This window comes from Phalacrocorax carbo, chromosome 15 (assembly GCF_963921805.1).
Source record: "Phalacrocorax carbo chromosome 15, bPhaCar2.1, whole genome shotgun sequence".
NCBI classification, from domain to species: domain Eukaryota; kingdom Metazoa; phylum Chordata; class Aves; order Suliformes; family Phalacrocoracidae; genus Phalacrocorax; species Phalacrocorax carbo.
In genome coordinates this window covers 4,502,305-4,524,338 of record NC_087527.1, presented here as the reverse complement: position 1 = coordinate 4,524,338, position 22,034 = coordinate 4,502,305, and the positions used below count along the sequence as shown (strand labels likewise).

The 22,034-nt window shown below is 50.3% G+C and overlaps 1 protein-coding gene across 4 annotated transcripts; it reads left to right on the top strand.

Annotated features, from left to right (window-relative positions):
* Window positions 1-21,295, top strand: LOC104048117 (acyl-CoA dehydrogenase family member 11). Of its 4 annotated transcripts, none has more exons than XM_064466228.1 (15): window positions 1-417; window positions 3,835-4,067; window positions 4,704-4,803; window positions 5,717-5,834; window positions 6,661-6,803; window positions 6,903-7,052; window positions 7,579-7,673; window positions 7,949-8,048; window positions 9,572-9,712; window positions 10,531-10,623; window positions 11,051-11,158; window positions 16,279-16,450; window positions 16,700-16,766; window positions 17,052-17,224; window positions 19,925-21,295. In XM_064466228.1, the coding sequence occupies exons 1-14, from the start codon at window positions 118-120 to the stop codon at window positions 17,176-17,178; spliced, it is 1,947 nt and encodes a 648-aa protein (XP_064322298.1). In that variant the 5' UTR covers window positions 1-117; the 3' UTR covers window positions 17,179-17,224; window positions 19,925-21,295. The 4 variants fall into 4 exon arrangements, with proteins under 4 accessions (XP_064322298.1, XP_064322297.1, XP_064322296.1 ...); XM_064466227.1 differs by lacking the exon at window positions 19,925-21,295 and adding an exon at window positions 19,630-19,903; XM_064466226.1 differs by lacking the exon at window positions 19,925-21,295 and adding an exon at window positions 17,296-17,605.
* Window positions 21,296-22,034: the final 739 nt, after the last annotated feature.

The window sequence follows — 22,034 nt, the reverse complement described above, 5'->3', positions numbered from 1 at the left end:
GATCTTTCAAGAAAACTTCACAACATTAAAACAAAACAGGATTGGTGTTGCTGTCAGCTGAGGAAGGGTCTGGAGGTGAGAGGCTTTGGTGTGACACACTAAGGGCTTTGCAGGATCATGTTTACCTGTCGCCTGCCTTGGTGGAGATCCAGCGCTACCTGCAAGCCGTGGCAGTCGGGTCACGTTCTGCCTTGCCTCTGGGAGACATGCCAACCACCGAGTCGTAAAGGAATCCACATGACTGCGGGGCAGGGGCAACAGGTTGGCATGCAGGAGAAACAAGTGTTAGAAGATTTGGAAATGCCCCTTGCAAGGAGAGGAGCCGAGACCCTTTTCCAAGAGCAGCCCCAAACTGGGAACCAGTATTTGGAAGATGCTTTGCTTCGGAGTTACTTGAAAACGCACCTTCCTCCCAAGGTCTGGCATGCATGTTTGTGTTTCTGTGTGCACACACTACAGTTCTGGCTCGGTCACTGTTTAAGACTGTGAATTGAACATTTCCTTGAGCTCTTCTGTGCCTTCAAGTGTTTAACTGGGCGGGGGGGGCGGATTTATCAGTGTTCTTTAAAACTTGCTTTCTTTGAATCAGTGCAGGGGTGAAAAATATTGCCACACGTGTCTCAATACATAGACAGAAAGTGGCTTAGTGGACTCTGGTGACTGGTCTGGATGTTGCAACAGGAGTGTTGTTGTTTTGGGATTGTCAGTGTGGGCGTTTTTGGTCTGGTCATCCAGAGAAAGAAATTTCAGAGAAAGGGGAAAAACGAAGGTGCTTCCAAACTGCAAGTGCAAGCCCACTTCTCTCCCGCTGGGGAAGGGAGGCTTTTAAGGAAATTCCTTTCCGAACGAACAGTGCTGTTCTCAGAAGATGCAAAGGCCTGTTGGGGTTTGCTTGTTCTCAGCACAGGTTACTGGCTTTCCTGGGTTGATTTTCAACCTCCCTTCAGAGGGAGGGCTCTGTGCAGATTGCAGAGGTACAGAGACGTGGGTTAAGACCCTGAGCTGCAGGTCTCTGTTCTGTAAGGTCCAGTTCTACAGGAACAGCCGAGGAGACGGTTCATCTCCCCGTCTGTCCTCTGTTGTCACCCCAAGGACCACAGCTGCTTCCCGCTTTCCAAGGATCAGGTCTCCTGGAGCAGAGTGTGACCTCTCTCTGTGATTTATTCCAGCAGAAGCAATACAATGACCGGTAAAGTGACTGGGTGAGTAGAGGGGCGGAACCTGGCTTTCAGAGATGGTCCTCCTACCGCTGCTTTCTGTCCAGGTCTGTGAGTCCTTGCAGACATGGGGTACTAAGAGTGTGGTGGCAGCGCTGGTAGCTTGCTTTTGTCACAGCCATCCCGAAAGACAGGAATGAGGCGTCCCTAAGCGCCACTGTGGCCTTCTTGCCAGAAGAGAAGACAGGGGAGAGGAAGTTGCCTTTAACTAGCCATGAAGATCTTGCTCCTAATCTGCATCTTTGGAAGAAGCACGATTCAGCTCTCCCAAAGAATCAGAGGATCGGTGCTGTCTTTCACCAAGGCTGAGAACTGCTCTTCACTTCTGCCCCAAAGAGACAAAAGCAGCTGCAAAATCTACCAGAGAATCAGCAGTATCTCTGTTACGTTTCTGCGCTTGGTCCCAGCGGGGCAGTGTTGCCTCACTGCTGAGAGGGAGAGCCCAGTCCCTGCTGACTGCTTCATGCAGCACCCGCTGCTCTGCAGCCTGAGAGCTGGCTCTCTCTCTGAACACCTACCTTCCTCCCCAGGAGAGCAGCGACAGATACACTTTGTCTGTCCCACTGAAGCAGACACCACACTGGAGGCTGATTCCTGTTGCACTATTCGCCTGTGTTCAGTGGTCAACACAGACATTTTCCTAGAATGGAGCAACAGATCTCTTTCTTTGTCTGAAGCTGATTTCTGGAGAACGCAGAAGAAAGCATCTGCTTTTTCTGGGAACCACCGGGGAGAGGTGTCTGTTGTTCTTCGCTCTCCCTGAAAATACACCCTTTAATATAAAGCATCATCTGCACTCTTAATGTGCCGTTATTTGCACACTTCTGACATACTGATCCCGGGGACATCAAAGGACAGATTAGGGTGAATGAGACCACCCAGCAGACGCTGCTAGGTAGCAGTGTCAGCCCCGACCCTGATGGTTTACAGATGCCCCCTCCATATCCTGGTGTACATTTTTTGGAGCGCCCAGGCTGCTGTGTCACATTCAGCAGGCACAAACGTAGGAGCTCTGATTTTGTTCTTTTACCTTGGAAATAAACACATTCACTCGGGTAACATGGTGGTTTGTAGGGCTGAGTGTGGTCAGGCCATGAGCTCGCAGCTGGGCAGTCGGGGTATTTTTAGAAAAGGTGGATGGGGTGAAGCGACTGTTGTAGTTTGAGTTCACTGTAGCGTGCTGACCAAGACTCATATTCTTCTGCCCACAAAAACTACCAGGTAAACAGTTCAAAGGTTCTTGTGCTTCAGGGATCAGCAAAGTCCTTGAAACTTGGATTCTCAGGTTATGCGTCTAAAACAACCTTCAAATTGTTGTCAAGATATGATACGTGTTGGAGGCATAGACACATCCCAACTGAACTCCACTAAGCGCAAACAAGAGTGCAGCGTGAGCTGTACCAGTTGACGAGGCTATCATGTGGTTTTGGCTTGTTTTATGATTTTTAACGCCAAGTATTTCACCATTCACCTGAAGGAAAACTAGCTGGTGTGAGGATGGAGGCTTCCAGAATAGTAACTGGACAGTGTGTGTTGGATCCTCATTACATATGCTGAACAGCAGAGTGATGGAAGAATCAATCATACGGGACGTAGTTTAACGAAAAGTCAATACAGGGGGAAGCAGGGAACGGAAGAAGCAGTGTTTGTATTTCATCAACACAAATTAATGTGTTTTATAATTGCACCATTTTGTGTACGGCAACTACAGCATTCATCTCCCAATTGTTACACTGAGGAGGAAATAAGCATCTTTTGAGAGGGTAGAGAACAGCAAAAAATATTCCTCTGATTAAAGATCAGGTGCTTCTAGGTCCACCTGGCCTAATTTTAATCATCTATAAGTCAGGCTATTGAAGTCTAGGTAACTTCACTAGGCTTCGGCCACAGACAGTGAAAAGCGCTTCCAGAAGGCAATTCCTGTCACCTTAAAATAGGTATCTAAAAGGGTTGGAAAAAATCACTCCTCTGCAGGTGCTGGTTTCCCTCCCGTTAACTATGGACAGATTCCGCCCAAGTCAGCCAAGCCTGGCTGGAACGAGGGCACATGAATCCTTATCCAGGGCCACTCGGGAAGCTGGATGCGGGGTGGAAATTTGAATCTCGGCACCCTGGGTGCCAGGCTAGAGCTCAAATTATTGCTCCATCTCTCCTTTTCTAATCTGATAGGCAGGTAACTTCTGAGCCCAGTGGAAGATCTCCTATACAGATGAAGGCTTTCTGGTTTTAGCAGCTCTTCCCCTGGCATTCTTCTCCAGGCAGTGAATCACTGAGTGGCTGAGGTTGGAAGGACCTCTGGAGATCATCTCATCCAACCCCCCAGCTCGTGTGCACCTGTGTCATTCTCTGCCCCAATGCAAAAGCTCTTCTGTCTTTTGTAAAATCCAGAGATGCTGCCAAAAGTAACTTCAAAAAATCATTTTTGGGGAATATAAAAGTGACAGCTGAGCACAGCTGTGACAGCAGAGGCCAAGAGACAAGCTGTCCTGCATTACAGAATGCATGGAAGGGCCAAGTGGCAAGAGACCGCTAGCACCGCAGGACAGTATGGTCAGTCCCTGCCAAGGCTCCTTCCCCTGCTGGGGTATGCTGAAGAGCTCTTCTTGTTGCTCCACAGGTACTGGAGGAGGTGAATCAGGACCTGGAGAGATTTGGAAACCTTCTGCTAACCAAGATCAAACCTCTAGGATGGGAATGTGAGTTGAACCCCCCTGTGTTTCGGCAATACGACGCCTGGGGGCAGCGGGTGGATCACATCGTCACCTGCTCGGCCTGGAGGAGGATGAAAGAGATAGCAGCAGAAGAGGGGCTGATTGCTGAGGCCTATGAGAGGAAATACTCCAGCTGGAGGTAACTGGGGGAGAATGGGAGTGACGTGGTGCCTTACTAGTTATTCTTAGCAGTGTGTATTGAGCATCCTGTAGGACTGAACTTCTTGTTGTATAATGGGTAACAGATGATGCATGGACAGAAGCACACCCACCGCTGTACTGAACAGCGGTGCCTGTCCGCTGTAATTTTCCACATCGACAATGATAAGCCGTAACTAATGGCCTACAGTTGATCATAATATTCCTTGATGACACCATCCTGATTCTGGGGCCTGGCAGTTCCCTGCACTGCTCCAGCTTTACATGCATTAGTTGTAACACTGCCAAAGGTCTGGGATTTTACTTGCAGTTTCATTGTATTCCAGCCTCTGGAGATAGACCCACATTTCTGATTTTTAAAAACTGCACTTAATGTGCAGCAGCTGGTAAGCAACGCCTTCCACCCAGCCTGGCACTGGCAGTCCCTCTGGGACTGAGAAACTCTGCTGCTCCTTTTCTCTCTTCCTCGCTGAAACAGTTTTTACCCTCTCAGAAATGAGCAGTCTGATTCTCACCTGTTCTGGCTGTATTGTGTCTCTTCCTAGTCAAGATGTTTTATCTTCCTGCTGTTGAACTGCTGCATAACCTGTCTGTTTTCACTCTCTTTCTCTGCTAGCCGTCTGCATCAGGCTGTCAAACTGTACTTATTTTCAAGCTCCTCTGGAGGTTTCAACTGTCCGCTGGCCATGACTGATGGGGCAGCCAAAGTCATTGAGGTATGAGCTCAGCTGGTCTCTGAGGGCACAGCCCACATCCTGGCAGCACTGGTTAGAGACTGGAGCCCTGGCTGAGGACGGAGGAGAGCTGATCTGCCATCTGGCTCTGGGCACGGCCGGTCCTTGCTCTGTGACTCAGCTCCGTCTCCCACTGTTTAGTTACAATGCCTTTGTGCCCAGGCTACCTTTTTTGCTTACTTACAACACTGTGTACAATAAGGCCTTTACCGCACATGAAACCTGGGGCACTGCAGGTAGTTGGAAAGGTGTCCCATATGTTTTTACCATGAGATAGTTTTCCTGCTCCTTGTGTGGAGTGGCAGTTAAGTGTATTGGGCCAGATCCATACCTCATGTAAATTAACCAAGTTAGCAAGGCTCCCCCAATCTGAAGATCTGGCCCTCCATCCTGCATCTTAGCGACACCCCTCGCACTATGTCAGTGGCTACTTAGGATGCAGAGAAAAGCTCGCCCTTAAGTAGCTAGTCCTGGGCATTTTAATTCGATAAAAAGAAAAAAAGCCATAAGGCAGTTACCTCTTTCCTGCAGCTCTCTGGTCGCTGGTGACATTCTGCTGATACCCTGACACATGCTGTTTTGAAAGCTCTCTGTCCAGATGTCTGGCGGTGCAGAAATCTGAGTGGGGTAGGGACACTCAGTGCTCTCCTTTGCAACACAGGCCTGCACCTTCCGTCTGCACGGTGTTCCAGCAGCCGTGCAGGAGCCGGACGGTGTTGCAGCCTCTCAGCAGTACCTGCAGATGCCCTGCAGCACAGGACGCCCGGTGCTGTGCTTGCCTGCTTGTGGACCGTCCGTTCAGAGCCTAGGACACACCACTGTTAGTTAAGGCAACTGTCTAATTTCATCTGCTGTGCTATGATCTTCTTAGTTGCTTTTCCTTCCCCCAAAACAGTCACTAGGTATTCCTGGATCTCTGAAAAATGCTTTTGACCATCTGACATCTCGTGACCCCAAAAAGTTCTGGACCTCTGGCCAGTGGATGACCGAGCGCAGGGGAGGCTCTGATGTTGGTACGTGCTCTGAGGTGGGAAGCAGCTGCAGCAGCAGCTAGAGATGTTAGCGAGAACTGAGAAAACGAAGGGTGTGGGTTGCTTCCAAAGCCAGGTAGCTGGTTTAGGAAACTTCAGCAGAAGTCATCCAAATCCTCTGCATAACTCTGCATTTTACCCAACAAAGGCCCAGCTTCTGTCCGCTGATGCATGCACTACGCACACACAGGTACAGATCACACACTGATGTCTAGCTCTATAATCTAAACCTTGAGCAACACAGTCAGACCCATCCCAGCTGGGGCTGAGAAAGCATTCTTGACCTTCACCTTTTATTGCTTGGCTAATGTTAGTAATAGCATGATGGGCCAGGAAACCTCAGAACTCTGCTGTGGAGGCAGAAATGTGGAAGAGGAGGCACCTGCATCTGCAGTTGGTTCCCTGGTGGAAGAAGTGAAAGGGTCAGCTGTGGAGTGGAAGATGGGCATCACTGCAGGACTCCCGATTCCGTGGCACCCTTTGTTGCTCTTGGCCGTGGTAGCTCCTACAGAGATGGAGGCACTAGACTATCGGATTATACACCATGGTGTGTTCTGCTTACAAAGCACTGCCATTACCAGCCTGGAGCAATTGCTGGGAAGGCTCGCAGTTAAACAGAGCATATTTTCTTTCTAGTACTTAGCTCTGGCTGCATGTCTTATCCAGGTTCAATGAAAGAGAGTAGCAGCTAATCCATACTCCATCTTGATAGCAAGAGGTGACTTAAAAGAGCTGCTGCTTAAACCGAAAATCAGCATTGATTGACACAGAAGTTCCCATAAAGCCAAGATGATCTCCTTTCTTGCAGCTAACGGCACCGAGACAGTGGCCAGAAAGCAGCCAGATGGCACATATCGCCTCTATGGTTTTAAATGGTTTACATCGGCTGCTGATTCTGATGTGACATTAACCCTGGCCAGGGTGGCGGATGCTGAAGGACAAGTAAAACAGGTCTGTTTGATGGTGGAATGGGTGAAGGAACAGTGGCATTCTTTTTCTTCCTTTTTTAATTGTAATGAAATCCTCTTCGCATGCTTTTCATGGCCCCAGGGTTCCAGCGGCCTGTCCCTGTTCTTCCTGAAGGTTCGAGATGAGGAGGGGAAGCTGAACAGCATCCAAGTGCAAAGGCTGAAGGACAAGCTGGGCACGCGGCAGATGGCAACAGCAGAGCTATGGCTAAACGGAGCTAAAGCAGAGCTGGTACGTAAGGTTTCACCTTCCTCTTGGGACTGGGCTGGCTGGGCACAGCAGAGCACTTATGGGGGTTTTGCCAGCGATACCAACTAAAAAAGTTCTTCTCTTCCACCTCTGTGGCTGGCTGTTCGCTCCACAGAACCTTCACCAACATGGCTGTGTGTGGGACAGAGCTGAGAAGAGCTCAGAAAAAAGATGTGAGAGAAGGAAAAAAAAAAAGTCATTTTAGGCTGGTCATTTCCCCAATCCAGTTGCACTGGCCCAGCTGAGGGACAATTCCATGTGGCAGGGACCAGCACTGATCGTGCTGATGTGGTCTCCAAAGCCACCTCTCTGCTCATGCCACAGACCTGGCTAAAATGAGACAGCCGTATTTTAAAGCAAGCAGACTTTGTGGTGCCTGGGGACAGAGAGAGTCGGAGTGGACAGCCTATATCCATCTGCCTGTTGACACAACTTTCACTTAGATATGGGTCAGCTTCCAGGGCTGTGCGGAAGGCTTCCATCAGCCTTTGTTCTTTGATGCTTTCAGATCTCTGCAGAGGGTCGTGGAGTGGCCTCCATCTCCAACATGCTGAACATAACCCGGATCCACAATGTCATTGGCGCTGTAGCCTCCATGAGAAGGTGAAGGCAGCATGGATCCCCCCAGAGCTGAAGGAGCAGCTTATCAGGACAAGGGGACTTTGCAATGCTCAGTGTTGCAGCTGATTGACACCTAATGCCTTTGCAGGCACAGGTCTGGAAGCCAGCAGTGCTGGAGAAGGTTGACCAGTGGGTGGGTGACCTGGGCTGGGGTGCTACAGCTGAGCAGGGTTCTTCCAGTGGGGGTGGCTGGAAGGGAGAGCTCAGAAGTGGAAGGTTGCTAGTCTAACTGCTTTCCCTGGCTGTATTCTCTCTAGGATGATCAGTCTGAGCAGGGAGTACGCCCGTAGGCGGGTTGCCTTTGGGAAGCTTCTCAAGGACCATCCCCTACACATGCAGACGATAGCCCGGATGGAGGTAAGGCTTTTGGGAGCTGACCTGAACTTGTTGGCGAGGAAAGAGGGCAGAGAGCCTCAGCTGCTGAGGAGCACAGCCAGCCTGCCTCTGTGTGCAACAGTCAGATGTAGAAGGCTGTTCCTGCTACAGTGAGATGCACGCAGCCGGGGAATTGCCATGTTCTAGTGGGATTTGATCTGATGATAGACCTAGTTTCTCTGCTGGACTTCAGGTTATCCTAAACAACAATTACCTGGGAGTACAAAACTCAGAGAGGAGTGCTAAAGTCCACACATGCACCTACTATGATATGCCACGACCTCTGAAGCTGGTCGTTGGCATCAGAGTCCAAGCATGACACCACAGCCTCCTGAACTGCAGTTAACAGGCTCTTGTCCTAGACTGATACAGACTCATCCAACTTCCCTGGTAGCTCATGCACCAGGAGGTAGGCTGTTCCCACTGTTCCCGGCAGGCCTGAAGAATTCCTGAGGGGTCACCATGCACTTTAGCTTCCGAGACAAGTGTGTCTTCACTGGGTACCTGCACAGTGCTTGTCAGCAGAAGATGCTGAGCTCGAGCACAGCCTCTAGATGTGAATGTCATCTAAGGCAATAACAGACAATGGGAGAGAGAGCAGCATGAACTGGCACTCTGCCTCTGGGCTTTGGGAGGAATTTCACGTGTGGGCCTTTGCTCACTGCAGAATGTCTCACAGCTTTGCCACAATGCTGAGCCCACTAAATCCACAGGTCACAGGTGGCTTCCCAGCCCTATTACAACTTCAAAAAGAAGGCACACAGTGTTCCCCCTCTCACCCATCCAGGCACTACTTCTTTTCCTAAGTGGTTTTAACACCAGTGCCTGCCCTTGGGCTGCCCTAGGTTCATGCAATTTTTAAAAACAGTATTTAAAGATCCTCTTGCAAGACGGGGGAGAGGGAAAGTGGTCAAAATCTGTGAAACCTAACTTAAAGCTCCAGCATCTCTTAGCCTGTGGCCAGAAGTCCACCTCTGAGAGAAAGGCCAGATCCTATGTAGTCCCACAGCACATCATTGTGCACAGGGGCTACACAGCACCATATCCTGACACTTCCCAAATCACACTTGCCAGGGAAGTACGTTGCTCAGCAAGAAATCTGTCAAAGACCTTGCAGACCCTGGTGCTCAGATGCTGACCATCAGGTGTGCGGCCTCATGACCCTTACCCTTGGAAAGGCTGTGGATTTATGACCTGGATGCCTGATAGGAGCTTTGTTAAGCCCCCAAGTAGGCCTGACGAAATGGCATTGGCCCTTTGCTCATACTAGATTGTAGCGTCCAGGAGCAGCAGCTCCAGATTATGTTTAATATTTCATGCCTTGTGCCTTGGCTGGTCAGTGGGCTTTGAAGCTGTGGGCCTGTACAGGCAGGAGTGGCATTTTGCCCAGGCCTGAGTATTGCGCGTCCCTTCGAGATGGTCTCACGGCACCTCAGCAGACCAGGCTGGAATCAGGCTGAGTCAAAGGTTCTTGCCAGTGAAGCTCCCCGCTTTTCTGCTTGCAGGTGCAGACCCGAGGGGCGTTTCTTCTGCTTATGGAAATCGTTCGTCTGCTTGGACTTGTAGAAACCAACATGGCGAGTGAGCAAGACCAGCTTCTCTTGAGACTGCTGGTACCAGTCGCCAAACTGTACACTGGGAAGCAGGTATGGGACAACCAGTTTGACCAGCCTGGAGTGGGGCTGAGTGGCACAGAGCTGGAAAGAGGAGTGATTAACACAGCCAACATGAAGGGCAGCAATAGCAGGGGATAACAGCAGTGACCTCTAGCTGCAGGGCCTGCAGCAATTATTGCTGTGCACGGAGGCTGGACTTCGTGGGTAGAGGACTTGTCCCTTTTCTCTCAAGGCCTCAGATCAGCGTCCGATCAGAACAGGTAGAGCCAGCACTGCCTGTGAAGTACTTACTCCATGTGCCACAGAGGAATGCTGCTGAGGCTGCCCCGAGACCAAGGTGGGGCACTAAGCCGTGGGGAGTATCTGTCCCCTAGTTATGAAAAAATAGATGAGAAGGTCCTAGCATTAGCCTAAGCTTCAGGCATCTGTCCCTCTTCTAATTGCCCTCAGCTCATATACACCTTACACACCACGGGCAAGTAGAAGCTAAATACAAGCTTACACACCACAGGCAAGCAGAAGGTAAAGACCCTCCTGGACTACAGACATGTACTCCCATGTACCAAGAAAACCACAGGCTTATCCTTACCTAGAGAGGACTGTATTGAGACAGGCTCTCCCTGGATCTTCTCCCAAGGTCTAACTGCTCCTGCAGGTCCTCTCTCAGTGTTACTCAGTCTTCACTCCCCCGGCTGCTCGTCCTGCGTATAATGAGCAACCTGCCTTCAGCAAATCAGTGGGATTCAGTCAGTCCCATCCCAGCAAGAACCACTGCATGATGGTAGAGGTTTCTGGCCGCTCTTTCCCCTTGTGCAGTGTGGATCACGTCAGCTCTCTGCATTTTGCAGGCTTCTGCTGTTGTTGTTGAGGCAATGGAGAGTTTTGGAGGACAAGGTTACATGGAGGATACAGGTTTGCCGGTCATAGTCCGCGATACTCTGGTAAGAAAGCAGCAGGAGAAGCAGGAGAAGCAGGAGAAGCTCCTGTGTGTCACCTAGTCCCCTGAACAGTACTCCGTGGTTGCCTGCTAAAGGCACACTCAAGGGAAAGCACAGCCCTCCTCCCCAGCCTCATTCCAGGCACAGCAGCTCTTTCCTCGTTGCCTTCCCGCTGAGCCCTGTCATCACCAGGGAGGGGACGTGATTTGTTCTGGTGCTGGGGTTGTTCCCTAGCTCCGTAACGGAGCTGGGCTCCCAGCTCTCATCACCGCTGCTCCTTTCCACTTGTGGTGAGGCAAGACATCTGTGGAGATTGCCCTGATATCCCTTAGCTCTCCCCATGTCCATGTTTTCTCACGTTCCCCTTTCTTTATTGCAGTCATTCCAGAAGGCTCCTTCATGCTCTTCCACAGTCTCTTCTGCCCCCTAGGTGCTGTCCATATGGGAGGGAACAACAAATATCCTGTCACTTGATGTCCTGCGATCCCTCACCAAGAGTCAGGGACAGGTGATGGCTGTGTTCTTCTCCACAGTGCAGGTGAGCCCACGTCAAAAGCACCAGCCAGCCTGAGCCGCCCACCTTGGCAGTCTTTTTTGGCGGTTGCGCTCCTAGCTGAGGCTGGTAGGGAATATGACCAAACTGAAAGCTTCAGACAAGTATTCAGAAAGTGTCTTACCATTCTGCTCTAAATAGCACTTACAAAAGCAGAACGCAGGCAGTGCTCGTTTTGTGTGCTGCAAAAAAATGCAGACACTCTTTTCATCTCAGCAGTGAAGAGTTTTGCATTGTCAGAATTCCTCATGACGGGGACCAATATAAGTCTATTTTTAATGTGAGAGAGTCACCTTCCTGAATCCAAAATGATTTTGTGCGTTTGTTTCTTAACTGGAAAAACACCACAAGGCTGCTGAATATTAAACCTTCACTAAGGTTACCAACTGCATTATGACTTTCTATTTTTATTCTCACTGAAAAGATGGAAAAAGCCAAAGGAATTCCGTCGCTGCCTCTTTAGATTTGCCATTCTCTGGCTTTACCTGCAGGCTGCTCTTGTAAAGGTGCTCAGATGACAGGCAGTCATGGAGAGTTCAAGGCAGCTCAGAATTTCATGAAGGTAAATGAGCATCGGCTGGCTTGATGTGTCCTGTAAAGGGAGACGAGCCAGCCGGAAAGGCGCGATCAGCGTATCAGAGGGTATTCTCTGAGAGATTAGATTATTCATCCAGATAGAACAATGCAGATTACACTACCCCAGATCCAGTGAGACAACCCTGGGCGTCTGGAGCACTGGATCTGACTATCCATAGCCTTTGCTGTCTCACCCAGACCCCCTGAGAAGGGAAGGCCTGGGCCAGGGCTACTGCACTCCCTGCAGCACTGGCAACCCGATAGGTCTTTCAAAAACACACGAACAAGAGCCTGACTCCTCACCGGTGGCTGCGGTTGGCAACTTCTGTTACATTTCAAACCCCCAACTCAGCAGTATTCTGTACAGAGCACCTCGCCGACCTCCAGAGATGAGTGTCTCCTTGCCAGCCTCTCAGCCAACTTTTGATACAGGAAAAATACATCAAACAATTTGACTACCCAACAGGCCACCCATATCAGCTCACAAGCAGGACAGAGCACACCTGCTAATTAGAAAGCTGATGGGTCCAGCTGTTCATAAAAAGCAGCTTAGTCTGTCACTGAAGGTAATGGAGTGGAGAAGGAAAGGAGCGGTAGTAGGCTCTAAAAATAACTTGTGAAGAAGCCGACCACCACAGGCTTACACTGAGGCTAATTTAAATGCGTACCCCGCAAAGGTGCCGTTCTGCAGTCCTTGGAGCACCTCGCTGGTGTAGCTGAGAGGGTCCCGCCAGCTTCTTAACAGCTCGGCAATCAGAGAAGCGTTGAAGAGCACAGCAACGTGATTCAGAGCAGGTACCTGCACAGCAGTAACACCAAGTACCGAGACTTTTAATTAACAAGCTCGTCATTGTTCTTGCATCCCCCCAAATCATGCTGTGTATGAGATTGGAGGGTGAACAGGCGAGCACTGACTTTAAAGGTCTCCACATTCTGGTACGTGCTGTTGCATTTGCTGTTTGTGTCACAGTGAGGCTGCCTCCGTGTTCGTGGAACGTGGCACTGGAGGGGCTGGAACGGGCTGAGCTGGCAGAGCAGTGGTGGTGCACTGATTCGGGATGTTACAGATATTACTTGGCAAATTTAACCTGGACGCATCAGAAAGCTTTTGCCTTCGGCAGCCAGGCACTGGAAAGGCAGACTGGGAGGTATTTCTGCAGAGCTGCTCTGCAGCATTGGGCAGGAACACGCCGAGTTTCTACACCAGCATCAGGGTTTCACTCACGAGTGATAAACAACCTCTTTTTGAGCTCCAGGTGTCCAAATTCTTTTGGTTACTGGGAGTCTGGCTCATTTTGAAACATCCTTCCCATTCCTGGCTAGTGAGGAAATCATTTAGCCCTTTGTAAAGGGATTTTTAAAGCTCCAATCCATTTTCTTTTTATTGATGCACACAGAACTAGTACAATTGATTTTATATTTATCCATCAAAGTTCTCAGTCTGCAGGATCTGTGCCCAGTGACAGGCTGCTTTGGAGAAAGCAGCATTAGCACTTTGTTAGTACAGCACAGCGCTTTGTTCTCTGAAGGTCGTGTCTCAGGATAACTCCCCACCCCGACCCCACTGCCGCTTATTTTTGCTTCTACGCCGCATCCGTTGCCTCTGCTGACAGTGGGATACCTAACGCTGATGGTGGTGCGATCTAGGGCAGGAACCCAGTTGCATAATTACCCTCAGGAAAAGGGAAATACAGAGAACTTCCTCCTCCTGGCACAATGTGATCATGAGGAGCGGAGTTTTTAGGGTTCTGGATACACAGGCAAGTTTGTTACGAACTGCCCTGTCTGGCACGGTAGTAAGTCTGCAAGGTCTCAGGAGAACTTGTGGCGAGAACAGCAAGTGCGAGAGACAGTCCTGGATTCCAGCTGAGCCGTGGTGGGAGTTGCGGGCGGATACTGCATGGGGACAGTCATTGCCTGTTACCCTAAAAATTTATGAGCTGGAATTTGGAGGCAGAGCATTGGGTGTACTTTACAATTCAATTACAATCCGAAAAGTGACCCTAAAATAGCACCGGCAATTATTTGATGATTGCATTTTGGTCACTTTAGGTTAGGTTGGGTCACATCACGGTACAGTTGTGCTTCTGAACGCCAGTCCTGCAATCCTCTTGCAGAGCTCAGAATCAACTCTCTCATGCATCCAGACTGACTGCGTAGGGCTGAAACTCTAGCTGTAAATCTGACATACAATCTAAGACCTACGATAGTGTTTTCAGGTCCTTTTCAGACCATAACCACAATTTTAACATAGCAGGAAACAAATCTAGGTTATTCAACTGAGACTGCTTATTTGCTTGAAGCGTTAATATGAGACTTGTGCTTCTACCCAGTTTTGGATGTTTTTCCTGTTGCTGTATTTTTAAATACTTGTGATTAATCTTCTCAGTAAAAACCATTCTGACAATCTTGCTTGGGAGCTAGTGAGAGCAAACAAATGAGTGGCACCCACAAATTCCTCAGTACAACCCAACCGAATCAGAAATATTGGAGCTCTAATATTCTTTTGCTCTCTGATGATTTCGGTCAGAGAAGACGCGTACACCCGGCGCAGCAATGCCGTGCGTGTGTGCCGCCCTGCAGTTACCCCCTGCAGGAGCTGGAGCAGATCAACATGCAAGAGAGAAAACGGGAGCTGCCTCTGCCTCGAGCATCGTCCCTGAAGCTGCTCTCCAGCCTCTGCTCTCAAATGCAGCGGAGGATGTGGAAAACCCCACCTTGATCTTTGAGAAGATTCAGTGCTTTTGGTTAGGAAAAGAATGAGTGTAACCTGGAAAAAAACAGCGTGAGTTGTTGGAGAGCAAAGAGAAAGCAACGTCTGCTTCTCCCTTTTGGGTTAAAATGATGTCTTACATCCCTGGTCCATACCGCCCAGGTCTTTAAACCTTAAAAAGCGAGGCAGCGTAGGCCGTAGCTGTTCGCGCCCCGGCCGTTAGCACGAGGCACTGACAGAAGCGCGTATGTCGGCTCTGCGCTTGGCCTGTGTGATGCTGGCTTCCACCCAAGCTGCTGGGAATACGTTTGTGTCTTTGGGATCTTTGATCCTTGTTAGCAACAAGCTCCGAGCTACTTTTAAAACATATTATTAGCATTGTGTGGGCTTGGAGGGTTCTTTCGACTTTGTCTTGGCACCAGACCTAACCGCTGTAATGATGATGGTTTTGTATTTGACAACATACGCTGTGAATATTCACCTACAGCACAGAATGGCGTCCACTGAGGATTGTATTTTTCTTGTATTAATAGTCAGAAAATACCGGGCAATGGTTAGGCAGGAGGTGTCGCGCACAGACATACTGCAGGAAACAAACCCGGGTTCAGCTTGTGGAGTCCGGAGTCCTGCTGTGCAAATAAGCCGTATTTTCACATACTAGCAAGAGGAGCTGTGTGATCACTTAGGCACCGAAAGCCTCAAAACCATAAAAAATTAGTTCTGCGCGCAGCAGATACTTACAGGCTTCGGCTTCATAAATAACCTGCAAACGAATTTAATTAACAAAAAGCACCTCCTACCACCTGCTATGCTACTTAAATACGTCACGGTTCCTTTCTGCGGTTCTGTCCAAGGTAATCCTTTAGTTCTACTGCAGAGACACAGGTTTGAATGTTGTAAGGATGTTGTGGCAGCACAGAGGCTCCTGGGCTGGGCCCGCCGACGGCGCAGGCAGCGCGGGCAGGTGCCCAGGGCAGCTGGGCAGTCGAGGCCAGCTTGGCTGCAGCAGAGCCCGGCCGCGAGCGCTGCGCACGGGGTGCGGGCTCTGCAGGTCGGCGACGGCTGCGTGGGCAAGAGCTGGCACCCGGGCCCGGCAGCTCCACGCAGAAGGCAGGCTATTCCCGTTCCGTCCCTCGGGAGGGGGAGTAACACGGGAAGCACAGATTAGCGGCCGGCCTCTGCCGCTTGCGTCCCGGCAGCCATGGGCATGCTGTATCAGAGAGCAACCGTTTTAGACTCAGCAGCCTACGGCTTGTGCTTTCACAAGATACTTGGGACACTGGAGAAACAGCAGCTTAGCTCAACCAGGGGGGAGCTTTTAGGTGCTGCTTTTAGGCAGAGTTAAATGCCTGATGACCACTGAAAGAGAGCCGCTCTGGTCCTGGCGCCTTGCCGACACGACTTGCAGAGAAAAGCTCCTTTAAATCTGAATTTTCCTGCCTGGACACAGCACTAGCATCCTCGTGGCAGTAAAATATAAAACCAGGAGAATTAGAACCTGATACAGGTATGCAACTAGAGAGAATCGGGGACGTGATCTGGTTCCCACATGCAGCTGGAAAGCCATCACACGGCAACACACTGGGTCTGGCTCACTGCAATCCTCCGTCCTCGAGGCAAGGCTGTGACTTTCCTTTTGGCAACGTCCCCTTTCCTGCTGCTGCACGGTGCTCTGGCCTAGGGCGCTGCGAGTTACAGCCACCTTGATTGAAGCTTTTTGTTAGTGGCTGCTGGGTGTGCTCAGGGTTTCAGCAGCCCTGTTTCCTTGCAGAAGGTAAGTATGCTGGGATTTTTCCTGTGATTGTTTTCTTTGCAGAAAAAACTGGAGCTGGCTTCGAGCACTGCAAAACTGGAACGTGCCGTGAAGCAAACGCGGGACGCCATCAGCAGCCTGGTGCAGTTCATGCAAGCAGCTGGTTCAAAGGGGGCAGTGACCGTGGAGCTAGCAGCAAGAGACTTCTCCTATGCCCTAGCAAGGATCTATGCAGGTAGTGAGAAAGACAGAAGCGATGGATTTCAAACCAGGAAAGGGCAAGGAATCAGTCCTAGAACGGACTGATTTCACACCTCCTGGGTAAAGGGTGGAGTTCTAAAGAAAGCTCAGTCCCTGCCATCTTTCAAACTGACGCAGCTCAGCCTGACAAGCGAGGTGGGGAAGTAGTCACCACCCGCTTCTCGCGAGCCCTCGCTGGTCTGGCTGCAGCCTGGGAATACTGACGTCTCCTACTCTTCCACAGGAGCTCTTTTAGTCGAACATGCGGCTCGGCCTGATGCTTCCTCCACAGACATCGCCGCTGCTCGCAGGTGAGCAAAACCTCCTCTAGCCCTAACCAGTTCAGGTGATTCCTTGTGCAATGCAGGAGGCTTTGCTCTGCCTCTCCAAGCGATCGGACCTCCTGCCACGGCGACACCCAAACTTCCTATCACCACGGATGGAGGCTGGCTGCTGCCGGCACCATGGCTTTTCCCTGCCACGGGCATCTCCGCCCTCGCAGTGACAAGAGGGATCCGAACCGGGCAATCCTCAAGTTGAAACCAGCACTTGCTGCGTGACGGGGCTCGGGCAAACTGGCTGCGTTCTGTGTTCAGGTGGTGCAACCAGGAGCTGTGCCCTGTGGCCGCGGAGCTGGAGAACAGCAGCTACGAGGCTGAGGAAGCACTCCTGGACAGCGCGCTGGTGTACGAGGGCAGCCCTGCCTCCAGCAGCAGGCTGTGACCCACCAGAGGCAACTGGGAAGTCCAACCCCTGGGGGAAACAGAAGGTGGGTTCCAAAAAATATCCAAATTGCAATTAAAAAAAAAAAAAAAATCCTCACACAGCGGTGAATTACAGGCACAGTGGGGACATTCCACCAGGGGCGAGAGCAAATCATGCGTAGGAACCCCCAGCTGCACCACCTGCCCCTGTCTGGAATCCGCCACCTCGGCGCTGAGGTATTTGCTGACGCAGGCGCAGCCTCTCAGATTCAGTCTGAGATGCTGAATGTTCTCACCGTGTTTTAGGCAAAGACAGAGTGATCAAATCCAGATAATGACTTGAAGCAGTGGCTCTTCGATTGCCAACTGCTGTTCTTTTGAAAGAAAGGCAACCAAAATCGAACTGAAAATGATTTGAAGCTGATTAAATACAGAAAACCACCATTTTCCCGTTTGCCTTCTTGCTTTCCAATGCTACACACGGTCTCCCACTCTGGCACCTGCCAGGGATGGTTTTTTTTCCCAGGGCAGGCTCTTACGCCCACCGTGGCTGTGAGGAGGGTCCGTCCCTTCGAACAAGCGCCCTCCACGGGAGCTCCTGTGCTGGGCTCAGGAGCCCCCAGCTCAGCAGCTGCTCCTGGCAACTCGCTGGGTAAAACAAAGGCTTTGTAACCCAAACTTTCCAGGGTAGTCGCGGGGCACTGCCTAGCCTCGCTCATGCTTTTGTTTTTCCTTTTACATTCTACCTTGTCTCACACGAGCTTTGCTTTTCCTTTCAATTAACCTGGAGTCGAGGCTTTACCTTCCCGCATATTGTTGGGCACCTTGTCCCTGCTAAAGCTGCTCGCGCAGCTGCACAGCCGAGATGGGCAAGAAAAATGTTCTCAACCTACTGCATTTCCATCAGGGGATACAGCAGATGGCTCTTTGCGGCCCCATAAATGGTCAGTGTCAGCACGAACGCTGCTCCGCAAAGCTCTTCTCTAACAGCTGCGGGGAGGAGGTCATTTCAGTTACATCAAAATTGTACAAGCTGGCACCAAAACTAAAGAAAAAAAGAATTTTCTTAATTTTTATTATGAAAGCTTTTTTTTTTTATTCTCTGTGCCCTGCAGAAAGCTTACTCATTCCCTACACATGTGTCCTAATGATGCTGCAATTCATACTGACATAAACTCTGACCTTAGATTTAAATCCAGTAATCTTCCCTATACCGAAATACCGACCGCGTGCTTCTCCTCCCCCTCAGCCTGCCGGTCTGCCTGCTTGGTATTTCCCTGATGACTAGAAGTTTTTAATTAAAAAAAATCATAATAACAGAAGAAAAGCACTAACAGAACAAAGAGAGTTGGGATAGATGGCGGCAAAGTGCTACAGCAGCTGGGCTACTGACCGGGAGGCGAGGAAAGGAGCTGTTTGCTGAGCACAAAGTTGCCTGACATCTCACAAGGCCAAAGCCCGCAGCTCCAGGAGGCCCAAGTAGTTGTTTAGTGGCAAAGGTCTGACAGGGGTCAGAGCACAGAAAGCTGTCATGCTGGGCCAAGAGCAGGAGAACGGGCAAGACGTGGCTCTAACCTGAACCATGACGGTGGCAAAGTCTGTCACCAGATCAGCCCGCGGGAAGGGTGGGGGGGGGGTGGCCCACGGTGAATGCAACACAGAGCGAAGGCGCTAGGACTGCGTGCAGAGCTGCTGGCAAACCACCGGATCCTCTGTGGAATCCCACCCGGGATTTCACATCGCCTCTTCCCATGCATTTTACATGTTTTTTTCTGAACACTACGTTTACTTCTTCCTAATATACGAGCTACAATTTGCCTAAAAATGAGCCCCCCAAACAGGGAGCCCTGCATATGCACCCATACAGAAAACACAAGGGACTGTAAAGTTGTCACGGTGTAGGAAAATGACAAATTTATTAAGATCTAAATATTCACTCCGAGGCTACAGCAGAATAAATGCTGTTACAAACAAAGAAGCACTAGGGTCTAACGCTTTATACTGCTGCTAAACAGCTCTCTGCTCTCATAGGTTTGCATGTTTTAAAACATTTAATGTTCTTGAAGTAATTAATCAAGACTTCAGATGTCATTTTAATACAAATTCCACCAAAAAAAAAAAAAGTACAATCAAATGCATCACCTGTTGCCACTGCAAGGTAAAAATCGTTTAATAACATAACCATGGGAAATCAGTTTAAAAAACATATTTGTTAAATAGTAAGATAAAACTTTAGCAGCATTTAAAAAATTTGAAAGTCTGAAGAATATGGTAATCTTAAATCCCAAAATGCAACAATCCGAGCTCCGACACCTGTATTACGTGTGTAAAATGAAGGAATGGGAATTTGCTACTCCTCTGCCCAGAAATGGCACGTCTACTTGGCAGAGGGACGGCAAGACGGACCAACACCTGTACAGACAGGGCTGTATTAAAAGGTTACGTTTCTCTTTCCGCATCCTTGCTCTAGTGCTGGTGGATGCCTTCTTTAACCAAAAACAGCTAAATATGAAAAAAGGAACTTCCACACTGCCTGGCCTTGGCCCGGGCTGCCCCCTTGGTGCCGCGCTGCTCTGCCGGCAGCACGTCTGCCTGCGCGGCGCTGAACCGCCCCCGGAGCACCGCTTCAGCGAGAAAAGCCCCAAGGGCAAGCACAGAGCCTGGCAGCGCCGCCTGCACCGCTGAGCGAGCAGACGCTGCATCGCTCACCTTCCTCAGCACTCATAAAAAGAGCCTAAATTGCTGCTTTTTGCTTTTTAACCAAGAAGGGTCATTCCATGGACCTCGGGAGCCAGTTCCAAGCGATGCCAGCGATGGAACCTCGCTGCGGGCGCCTCTAAGGACTGTGCAAAACCTGACTCGGATCCTATGTCAGAGTGCGCCTTCACTGAGCGCTGCCTGAGCGTCCCCTTCCAGCACAGCCCAGTAAAACGCTGTCCGCTAACTGACTCTGGACATGGTTTTCTCAAAACCTCCCGCTGAGTAGTACAGGATCTATGGCCGGGACAATTACAGACTAACCACAGAGTATCTGCACACGCCCCTCTGTAAACGAGCTCTGACCTGTTCAGCTTTCCTGCAGCTGGCTCTTGCCCATTGCAGCCTCCCAGCAGCTCAAAACCTCTCCCAGCACAGGCTCAGTCCCACACCGACGGCCCTTCCTGGGTAGCAGCATGGCTCCTAACACCCTCTTCCCCTCCACCACCGAAGAGCCTTTGGTTTTCCATCCCAGGTGCTGCCACCACCATCCCTCACCCCTACAATTAAGCTGCGATCAACTAAGCGCTGCCCAGCCCGTAAGATCGCTGCCGCTGAGCAACTTCTGTGCCACCACGCGCCAGGACTTGTGCCACCTCCACCGGCAAGGAGAGGCTGGCCTTGCCGCCGTCCTACCTGGGGACAAGGGGGGCCTTCAGTTCTCAGAGATTGTCTTGCTCCTCAGCCACTAATACTCTTTGCTAGACTCCCGATAAGCCGTACAAATCGCCTTTGCATAAGCAGATTGTTTTACAGCGTGTAAGACGGTACTAAAGCTGCATCTTGCGATAGCAGCTCTGCTCTCCTTCCATGCTCTCGTGCTGTTTGAGAGCTGTAACAAAAGAGGACAGGACGTTCATTAGGAAGAATTGATCACTGGGAAATGAGCTTCTACAGAACACGTGCTCCTCCAGCAGCGCTGCCAGTCCGCTGACGTCCCTGCCACGAAGCCCTTCTGCACAATAATGGCTCCACACTACATGGAAGTTAAAAAGTTCTCCAACTCCCTCCACCAGTGGCAGGAGAGACGCGCGGGGTTTTGCTCAGCATTCCCGAAGCAGAGAACGCCCGAGCAGCGCAGGGGCCAGGGCCGGGAGCACCGGTGTGCACGTAACGTCTGCAGCTGCGCCATGCTACAACGCAGTTACTGAAAAAAGCACTTGGAAGTAACTCAAATATGAAAGAAGCTATATAAAATCAAATTCTGGTGTATAATTGAAAACCTGCTGTTCCTTTGCATGTTCTTAATAGTGCAAAACATTATATTTGCTTCTTTTTTATTCTTGAAGCTGTAAATACTACCACCAGCTGTGCTTACAGCTCTGTCCAGAATCTGCAGGTTTATTTGATTAAATAAATACTGTGAGATTATAAAGCAATTGTGCACAACGTCTTGTGATTAGAACTGGCCTGTCCCAAAATAACTCGCAGTTGCTCAAGGAGCTCCTCAGTCTCCCTGAGAATTCAGGGCAAATCCTCTCTCTTGCCTTCAAGTAGGTAAGGAAAGAAATAACTGATGGAGCAGGAGCTTATGTGAGGGGAGTGCATGGAGCCGCGCGGCTGGAACGAGGAGGCAGTCCTCAGAACGTGAGAATAGTCGGACCTTGGTGCAGGAGTGTCATAGGACAAAGAGCAGGTGAGTTTTCCACCTTCTGGGAAAAGATTAAAAGATACTAAACCTGAGTGAGTTTGGTTTGTTCCCAAAGAGCCACAGCTCCACCATCCAGCATTGAAATAAGGCAGAAAGTGTGCAAGTGAGAACCCAGCTCCCCACTGCGCTGCCACTGCCGCGAGGGCCGGCGCTGGCGCGCTGCAGGGGAAGGGGGACGCCGAGCTTCCCTTTCCCAGCATCACTGGAAGCAGGGTGAATGCCCTGGCGGCCCGGGGCACTCCTACATCGGGGCTAACATCATCGATCAACGCTTTGAAATATGATGGTCGGCTAAGGGGAAAAAGGAAAACACGGCACTGAGGAAGAGGCTCTGACAGAGCTCTCCGGCCTCAGAGACACATGCTGATTGTACTGACAGCGCCTCGTGCCGCTCCCGGTTTGTGTCTTTTCCCCCTCCCTGGGACTCTCGCACCATGAAAACCAAGCTTAACATTTTTTTCTTCTAC

Bases quoted from the DNA above. Each gene is read 5' to 3' on its own strand.
- LOC104048117 (XM_064466228.1), top strand. From the start codon at position 118: ATGTTTACCTGTCGCCTGCCTTGGTGGAGATCCAGCGCTACCTGCAAG. The intron at 418-3,834 runs GTCTGGCATGCA...GTTGCTCCACAG, and splicing joins AAACGCACCTTCCTCCCAAG to GTACTGGAGGAGGTGAATCA. The intron at 9,713-10,530 runs GTATGGGACAAC...TGCATTTTGCAG, and splicing joins AACTGTACACTGGGAAGCAG to GCTTCTGCTGTTGTTGTTGA.